The following is a 9,895-nucleotide window of genomic DNA, read 5'->3' on the forward strand; positions in this document are numbered from 1 at the left end:
TTCCTGAAGGAGGGTAAGCAGTTTTTTGTTTTTTTTGTTTTTTTTAAAACAAAAAAAAAAAAAAAAAAAAAAAACTACTTTTAGAGTCATGTTTTGTTTTGATTTATACTGGAGAGAAAACAGATCGTGAATCATATCTGAGACTGAAAGAACCTAGGTTTAGTGTTTTCCCATATTTTTCAGGCCTAAATGTCTTACAACTGAAAACCCACAACAATATTTAAAGCTGTCATTCCGTATTGCTCTATTTCTTATTTTGTCAAACTGTCAGAACATATTCACTAGGTTGGGATGAGGTCTTCATCGGAACAATCAGTTATTAAATCTTTAGTTTGTGTGATAAGTTTAATACCTGAGCAGATACAACAGGTGACTCCATCACCTCCCGCAACCACATTTTAATTCGGAACTGCAGCTCTAGTAGCTTTGTGTAAAAGTTTCCCTTCACTTCAGTTGTTTTATTTAAATAGCACCAATTCACAATACAAGTCAACTGAAGACGCTTCACAAAGTTAGGTAAACATCTTACAATGTTATATTATAAAGAGAAACGCAAAAAAATCCAAAACTTCCCTTTGAGCAGCTCTTTACCAACAGTGGGAAATAAAACTCAATTCAATTTTATTTATATAGTGCCAATTAGAATTCAAATTGTCTCAAGACACTTTACAGAACCCATATGCCTGAACTCCCCCTTGACAGGAAAAAAAACTCCATCAGAAGCAGGTTCAGGGAGGGTGGTCACCTGTTTAAATGGTTGCGGTGACGGTAAAGTGGAGAGCAAAATAATAGCAGGCAGAAATCAGAAACAGTCCATAAGAGAACAATAAACACTGGGGAGGTTGGTGAGGCCAGTAATTGCAGTTGAGAAACATGCAGCTCTGGAGCCTAGTATATCTGCAGATGGTAAAACTCAATCTACAGGAGAGGTAAGAAACAAAGTTAATGACGTGCACTAGTGGAATATAAATGTATGACGAGTAAAGAAGATGATTGTGCAGGAGAGGCCCTCAGTGCATCGTGGGATGTTCCCCACCAGGCTAGACCTTTAGACTGCTAAAGGTCTAGCCTAAGCGGCAGGTTCTCCTCCCTTCTCTCTCTCCCGCTCTCTAGGTGGGCATGTGTGTGGAGTGTGGTATGCAGGCAGGTGCTGCCAATCACAATCAGCAGAACTGGCACGAAAGCAGGTGGAAATGATCACCTCCCATACAGAGCCAGATGCTGCCACTACTCGGTGCTGGATCTTAACAATACCACAGTCAGTATTGTTTGCCAGTCAGTTAAGTTCTTTGTTTCTGCATCATGCTTACCACCTCCCCCTTTTCCAGTACCGGACTCCTGCCTGCTCTTCTACAAGTCTGCCCAAACCTGCCTCCTCTGTCAAGTTTGGATCAAGTCGTCTCTCAGTCCGTTCTGCCGCTGCATCGGCAAGATTCCTGGCTATCCTCCACTAATGACAGCACCTGCCCAGCTGCACCAGTCGCAGCTCTGCCACACACCATCACCACTCGCCTCACGCCCCTGGCTCCCCTATTCTCTGTTCATTGCTCAGCTAAGTTCTCCGCTCACTTCCGAGCCTGTTCAATTTAGTATTTAGTCTCTCAGTAGTCCTGAGTTTTGTGTATCGCCGAATTTTTGGCTCATGCCTGTAGAGTTAACCCTTTAGGCGCCACAGTTTTTTCAATAAAATATTCAGTTTTGATATCACTTTTTCAAAAGGTTGTGACTTGAAAATGATTAGAGATAAAGGCATACTGTAAATGAGTAAAATCATCAGTATGATCCAAAGTTTGTGATGGGAGTAAGTTCACTCATCTAATTTGCATATTATGACGTCATCAGGCGGCGGACATATGGATTACATAACTTTCACAGATGTTTATCGATCAAGATGGCATTGCTTGGCTCAGAATTTGTCAGATTCCTGTCTCCACGATACCCAACAGGCTCATCAGAATGTCTGATCCACTTTGTGTCCTGAAACCATATGCAATTGAAATAGCATTTGCCGTACTATTTAAAACTACTAACATCACTGTAATAAAATTGTTCATCATGAAATTGCCATCCATAACTCTGTTTTGGTTTATTAAAAGTATGAGCAGTCTTTCAGATGACATCGGTTAGTTTATTGCTTTCCTTCCTTGCTAAGCTGCCATATAAGGACAATGGGGCAAAGATGGGTTAGATAGACACTAAAAACACTGTAACCACGTTATGCACATTTAATTTGACTAAGTCAAAAAAGCCTTCCATTATGGATTATGAAATATGGACTTTTTGCATCACTTTACTCTGAAAACGCTGTAAGAAGGATACTCTTTTTGGCCTATAATAATTAAGCAACTAACTAGCTCCTTTAGTATACATGTGGGACATGAATATTGAGAGGTCTGAGTAATTTAAACCTATAAAGTGCTGTTTCACTGGAGTATGTAATGAGATTCATGATGTGACACAAAACAGCAGAGACTGCACACATTTAACTTACATTACTTCTCAGTCTCCACTTCTACCATAAGAGGTTCAAACTGTATCATTGTACTTCTAATAAATAACACATGGAACAGATCATCAAGCACGTTACAGTAAAACAAACATAATAGTTACATTAATCGTGTCTTAGTATAAGAAATGACCACCAGATGTCAGTAAAAGCACACGTCTCAATGTCAAATATCATTTGTATCAGTGGTTCCCAACCTGGGGTCCGGCATCAATAACTCATTAAATATACGTTGTCAAAACATAAACGATGCCTCTTTTCCATCGTTGTAAGGTAGACAATATGCTACAAGCCCAGTTTAATCAAAAGTATCTGTCTTTCAAGCTGCAGAAATAACATTGTTGTCTATGAGCAGCCGGCTGTGAGACGAGTGAACAGGGACCGTCTGCAAATAGCAAACCCGCTGCAAACAGCGAAGAGACACAAATATTCAACAAATTTACTGCAGCCAGCAACTGACTCCTGCTAGTCATACTACAACTCTTGGTTTGATATTAAATTTTTTTTCCACAATTTTAAGGATTATGGGGGGGCTCCAAGCCAAACAGTTTGGGAACCAGTGATTTGTATGATAATTCTGTTGCAGCAGCAGGATCACTCCCACCATTGAATGAAACACTGTTGAATGTTGAAAAGAAACAGTGCTTTCTCTGTCTTTATTTGTCTGAGTGATTCATGTATGTGAATGTTTACTTTTATAAAGAGGCTGTGTAACTCCACTTTTAGAGTTTTGTCAAATCTAACATCACATTTTGATGTCAGGTCCCTTTGGACCTGACAAAAAAAATGACCTTTCTTTAAAGGTCTTTTTTTTTTTTTTTTAGCCATACAAGACAGATACAAAAGAAGCAGATATGTATATATAAATAGAAAGGCAACAAAGGCTTAAATGGAACTGAGGGGTGCTTATAAACTACCCGCATTATTTACATTTTTTATAGTCCACAAAATCTATGAAATAATTAGAGTGAGCATCAGTCCAAACTACTATAGAGTTTAATTGAAAATGAAAAGAATGGGAGAGCAACAACATTTGCTAAATTTACAGTTTAGGGGCTCGACCACAAAATGCTGTGTGTTTTTTAAAATTACGATTATTTAAAATACTGATTATCAAAATTAAAGTAGTTCATTTTCAAAGCTTATCAATTAATTGGAAACACGTCAGAGCTTATTCCAGTCATATATCTTAGTTAAATATGGTATTGCTACACCATGTGGATTAATCTACAACTAACAGTGGTTTCAGTTTTTCCACTAGTTTTTGAATCTCGGTCATAATGATTTGCTCCCATTTAGTCATGAGAGAAATTATGAGGCACAGAATGAGGGCAATAAAGCTAGCCTGACAGTCAGTGCTCCTGTTCATCCCAGAGGTGTTGGATGGGGCTGAGGTCAGGCTCCAAGCCTGTGCGGTCCAGTCTCTTCAACACCCAAACTGGGAAAGTGGTTGTTTTTATGAATATGGCAGCATTTGAGCAAAAATGGTGTAGTCATTATGCCAGAAATGTTAAAGCATGGGGAAAAAACCCATCAGTGGCCCAAAAACATGGCAGTTTGCACAGAGGAATCTAATACAAATAAACAGAGGGGAGCCTGTTGTTATTGTGCAGCAGGATGTCGCCTAATGCCCTGGAAAATTCTCAGACTGTGTTCCCACAGACTAAGCTACATCCACAGCTGAAAGATGTCATTACATGACAAGGTGCTGACTTCAACTTAATGACCATAATTACAGAATATCTAGAAGTTACACTTTGGTATAATTTGGAAATTTCAGATAAAGATAGAACAAAATTATGCTTCACATTCAGTATAATAGTTTACCTTTTCATATAATGATTTAATGATTATAAGCATAATGAGACCTGGGGAAAACATAGGCACTAACATCAGCAAATTTCACTCTGCTTTCCAGCCTACAAAATGTGTCTTCTGAGAGACTCAGTGGGTGAGTCATTAGTGACACATGATAATGAGCCATGATAAGTGCAAGACTGCTAACTGAAATGTACTGAACAACTTATTTTGCATTCTCAATAAAACACCTGTCAGCATTACTCCCCATGAAATCAAAACAAGTTTGAACAAGACATGCAAGAAGACCAATGAAATTATGTCACTGAGTAAATTTGAATGTAATTCTCACATATTTGGAATTTACTTTCAGATTGTGCTGCTTTGTACTACTTGTCCACTACATGTCAAATGAAAATGTTCTAATTTCAAGCCAACAGCATTTGTTTAACAGTTTTTAGTTTCTGGTCACTTACATACATAGATAACCGTTCCCATAAGACATAGATACTACACACAGCACAACCTATTAAATGAAATGCATTGTTAGAGCATGAACCCAGCAATGACTTACAAAATAAATTTGATCCTCACATCATGTACATTTGTGCTGAAATGCCTCTGTAGTCCCCCCCCCCCCCCCGTTTGTTTATATAAAAGCATTGTTTAATGACAGTTACAGGATGACTGCTCTGTATAACCCAGCCTTTATACTTTCCGCATGAACGAGCTGCGGGGAAGTCAGCCACATGGAAATCCGTGCCAGAGAACGTGTGTGCATTTATACTCCATGCAGTGTCTGCTCCAAACTGCAGGGGGCAGTGTATCGCAAACACACGTCTACCTAATCTACTCTAGTACTAAACTAGAGTAGAAGAAGTTTGCCATTGTTTACACCACCTAAAACATGGCATTTTACCGAATAAAAGCATTTCAGCAGTAAGTTTTAATTTCACACCATGAATAGTTCATAACACGGTTACCACAGTGATCTCTGTGTGATGAATCGTATAAGTTCCCGTATTTCTAGACTTCAGCTACGAGTAGGTCCTAGTCCTCTGCCATGTTTTTCTGAGCAGCTCCGTCTGCGTAGTTAGAAAAATGTGGAGGTGCATGGCGCGGAAATTTTCAGGGTGAGAAGGGCTGCTCGAGGGGGCGTAGCTGCTAAAATGATGGAATTTTTCCACACAGAGCCGCACAGACTTCACAGACGTGGAAAGCATTAAACAGGCTTAAGTCAGCTAGGATAGACTCCAGCTCACCCCAACCCCGCCAACCCCCCACCCGATACCCTACAGAGGATAAAGTGGTGTATAGATAATGGAAGCATATACATAGCTAAAAAAAAAAAGAGCCCCGATACCACACTATGCTGGGCCCAGGAGGTCACCACAAAGGTTGATTATGCTTTTACATGCCACTTACCCACACACTCACCCAGCGAACCCAATAAACCAGAAAAAAAACGCAGTCTACAAAACCCCAAAAAATAACTAAATAACTAAACACAAGATCGCTAGAAAGTGACAATAAATGAAAATGGCTATAAATCACCCCAAAATCTGTAAATAATGATAATAATAATAATAATAATAATAATAATAATATCTAATTATGATACAAGAAAGAATGATAATTAACTACATATTAATGAGGATTAGTCTGCCTGATGCAGCTTTAAATCCTACACTGCCTTAGTTTCCTTTAGAGACAGCAGGTTGCACTGCATATGAATGCAGTGCAACCTACACTCAAATCTCGTCCAGAGGAATTTAATCCAGACGTGCCAGGCCACAGGCACACGCACACACAAGGGTTGAAAAAAAAAAAAAAAAACAATAGTAAAACAATTGCAGACGAGCAGAGGGCTTGCCGCTGTGAACCCACAGACAGAACAGCAGTAGCAGTGCAGCGGCCCGCTTCAGAGGTGGAGCCACCCGTAAGTGAAGGCGTAGCTTCACAGGCAACACGGGAGACAGCCACAGAAGAATGCAGCTTGATAACTCAGGAATCCATGCAGTGCGGGGATTATTACGCACGGTTCCGAGGCTACACAAGGAAGACACAGGCCGACTCTGCTAGAAAGCAGAAAGCGCATCAGACATGCGTTGGAATATACAGTGGCTTGCAAAAGTATTCATACCCCTTGAACTTTTCCACATTTTGTCACGTTACGACCACAAACATAAATATATTTTATTGGAATTTTATGTGAAAGACCAACACAAAGTGGCATACAATTGTGGAGTAGAAAGAAAATTATACATGATTTTAATTTTTTTAACAAATGAAAAACTGAAAAGTGTGGTGTGCAAAAGTATTCAGCCCCCTTTTCTCTGAGTGCATCCAGTTGCCTTCCAAAGTTGCTTGATGATTGCTGAATGATCGAATGTTGACCTAATGACTAAATAGAGTCGACCTGTGTGTAATTTAATCTCAGCACAAATACAGCTGTTCTGTGACGGCCTCAGTGGTTTGTTAAGAGAATATTGGGGAGCAAACAGCATCATGAAGTCCAAGGAACACACCAGACAGGTCAGGGATAAAGTTGTGGAGAAATTTAAAGCAGGGTTAGGCTATAAAAAGATTTCCCAAGCTTTGAACATCTCACGGAGCACTGTTCAGTCCATCATCCAGAAATGGAAAGAGTATGGCGCAACTGAAAACCTACCAAGACACGGTCGTCCACCTAAACTTACAGACCGGACAAGGAGAGCACTGATTAGAGATGCAGCCAAGAGGCCCAGGGTGACTCTGGATGAACTGCAGAGATCCACAGCTCAGGTGGGGGAATCTGTCCACAGGACAACTATTAGTTGTGCACTGCACAAATCTGGCCTTTATGGAAGAGTGGCTAGAAGAAAGCCATTGTTAAAAGAAAACCACAAGAAGTCCCATTTGCAGTTTGCCACAAGCCATGTGAGGGACACAGCAAACATGTGGAAGAAGGTGCTCTAGTCAGATGAGACCAAAATGAAACTTTTTGGCCTAAATGCAAAACCCTATGTGTGACGGAAAACTAACACTGCACATCAATCTAAACACACCATCCCCACTATCAAACATGGTGGTGGCAGCATCATGCTCTGGGGGTGCTTCTCTTCAGCAGGGACAGGGAAGATGGTCAGAGTTGATAGGAGGAAGGATGGAGCCAAATATAGGGCAATCTTGGAAGAAAACCTGTTTGAGTCTGCAAAAGACGAGACTGGGGCGGAGATTCACCTTCCAGCAGGACAATGACCCTAAACATAGAGCCAGGACTACAATGGAATGGTTTAAAATGAAACATATTCATGTGTTAGAATGGCCCAGTCAAAGTCCAGACCTAAATCCAATCGAGAATCTGTGGCAAGATCTGAAAACTGCTGTTCACAAACACTCTCCATCTAAACTGACTGAGCTTGAGCTGTTTTGGAAAGAAGAATGGGCAAAAATTTCAGTCTCTAGATGTGTAAAGCTGGTAGAGCCATACCCCAAAAGACTTGCAGCTGTAATTGCAGCAAAAGGTGGTTCCACAAAGTACTGACTCAGGGGGGCTGAATACTTTTGCACACCACACTTTTCGGTTTTTTATTTGTAAAAAAAAAAAATTAAAATCGTATAATTTTCTTTCTACTTCACAATTGTATGCCACTTTGTGTTGGTCGTTCACATAAAATTCCAATAAAATATAGTTATGTTTGTGGTCGTAACGTGACAAAATGTGGAAAAGTTCAAGGGGTATGAATACTTTTGCAAGCCACTGTACCTGACGAAAGTGAACGGAGGAAGCTCGACCGCCAGCGTCTCAAGACAGCCGCATGGATCAAACACAGCCACACCAAACCACACTGCCGACACGACACTCAGGCTCCAGGAAGAGGTAGGAGGATGCACAGGTGAGACGCACAGCCCTCCCCCAGATATAGCTTGGCACGGCACCGCCCAGTAATCAAGGTGCAATAGGATTATTACTCCAACACTATTCACCTGGCCCAATAAACACAAACAGCATGAGTGGAGACGGGCTGGGCCATCCAACACACTATCAAAACTCTATCCAAACTATCCAAACTGTCAACTGACCGCAACTCTCTATCAAAAACTTACATTTTGAATGGAACTTGAGGGATTTATTTTGCTCTCAAACCTCGCTGCAAAATCTGAACCACTTCCGAAGCAGTCACGTGGTACAGCCAGGCAGCGAGGCTTCGGATGTTATCATTTTTGGCTCCTCCCCTAAATAAAGCAAGCCTCGATACACACTCCGCAGAAACACCCCCTCCATCACTCAGCACATGCTTTGAAATATTGGCACATCTTGTAACATCACTACTTATCTCGCATCCCTTGCCTTCCAGTTTGGACTCATGCCTGCTTGCGCTACACCTGGATTCCCCTCTGCAACCAAGCCATCCATATTCCTGCTGGAAATCTGAATCCGTCTGCCTTCAACCTCCGTAATCTTCTGGATCATTCCCACGTCAGAAGAAGCCCTGCAGCAGCACCTGCCCCGCCATCCTACCACCTGCCACACACCACTATTCCCCACTGCCACAGCCTCCGGTACCCCCTCCTCTCAGTCTTCATTATCAGCTAAGTCTCCGCTTGATCTCTGAGCCAGACCTAGTATTATTGTTTAACTTCTGTTCTGGTAATTTCTAGCTAAGCTGAATTATCTGTCTTCCTGTGTTGTGTATAGTTCTAGTTCCCTGATTTCTAGCTTTCCTACTTGGGTATGTGGATCAGTGTTTAATCTTGTAGTTTTTGTATAGACTCTGGTTGTCATTAGTCCGCCTGTCCTCCAGTGGGTCAACTCCTGTTCCTGTACTTCCACCGTTCAGTGAATTTGTACTTCCTATTGTAGTTCTTTGACTACAGTTGTAGTTCTGTTCATTTCTTGTCATTATTGTAAATAAATCTTATAATTTGCCTATGTCTTGTGTCGTGTCTCTTTGCCCTGCACTTGAGCCTCTGTCAGCAGATGCACAACACAGGAAGCCAATGAAGAGAAGCCAGTATAGGAGAAATATGATCCCTTGCTAAATCCCATCCATACTCTCGCTGCAGCATTTTGGATCAATTGTAGGTTTTTCAGGGAGCTATTGGGACATCCTGATAGTTATGAATTGCAAAAGTCAAGCCTGGAAGAAATAAATGCATGGACTGGTTTTGCGCATAACTCTGAGACACGATGTTCCTGATTTTTCTACAATATTTCTCAGGTGAACGAAGGAAGTCTTACAGACTTGTTTTTTGTGCAAGTTAAAGGACATGTCCTGGTCAAAATAACTTCAGGGTTCCTCACAGTAGTACTGGAGGCCAATGTAATGCCATCCAGAGTAACTATATGCTTTGAATGCAAGTTTCTGAGATGTTTGGGGCCAAATACGATGACTTCAGTCGCATCTGAATTTAGTAGTAGGAAATTATAAGTCATCCAACTCTTTATGTCCTAAAGACAATCTTGCAGTCTGGCTAGCTGATTAGTTTCCTCTGGCCTCATAGATAAATACAACCGAGTGTTGTCAGCATAATAATGGAAGTTAATACAGTGCTTCTTAATAATGTTGTCTCAGGGAAGCATGTATAATGTGAACAGTATCAGTCCTA

At 41.0% G+C, this 9,895-nt stretch overlaps 1 protein-coding gene across 2 annotated transcripts in view; it reads left to right on the forward strand.

The window, feature by feature from the left end:
* Window positions 1–2,230, forward strand: part of pdzd2 (PDZ domain containing 2) — an 88,523-nt gene extending 86,293 nt beyond the window's left edge. The window contains exons 21-22 of one of the 2 annotated variants that reach the window (XM_035945724.2): window positions 1,114–1,258; window positions 1,329–2,230. In XM_035945724.2, coding sequence (XP_035801617.2) covers window positions 1,114–1,258; window positions 1,329–1,590 — 407 coding nt within the window. In that variant the 3' untranslated portion in view covers window positions 1,591–2,230. The remainder of the gene's footprint in view (window positions 1–1,113; window positions 1,259–1,328) is intronic. The other variant, XM_055011293.1, reaches the window with a different exon arrangement.
* The last annotated feature ends 7,665 nt before the right edge of the window (window positions 2,231–9,895 follow it).

This window comes from Amphiprion ocellaris, chromosome 6 (genome assembly GCF_022539595.1).
Source record: "Amphiprion ocellaris isolate individual 3 ecotype Okinawa chromosome 6, ASM2253959v1, whole genome shotgun sequence".
Lineage (NCBI taxonomy): Eukaryota > Metazoa > Chordata > Actinopteri > Pomacentridae > Amphiprion > Amphiprion ocellaris.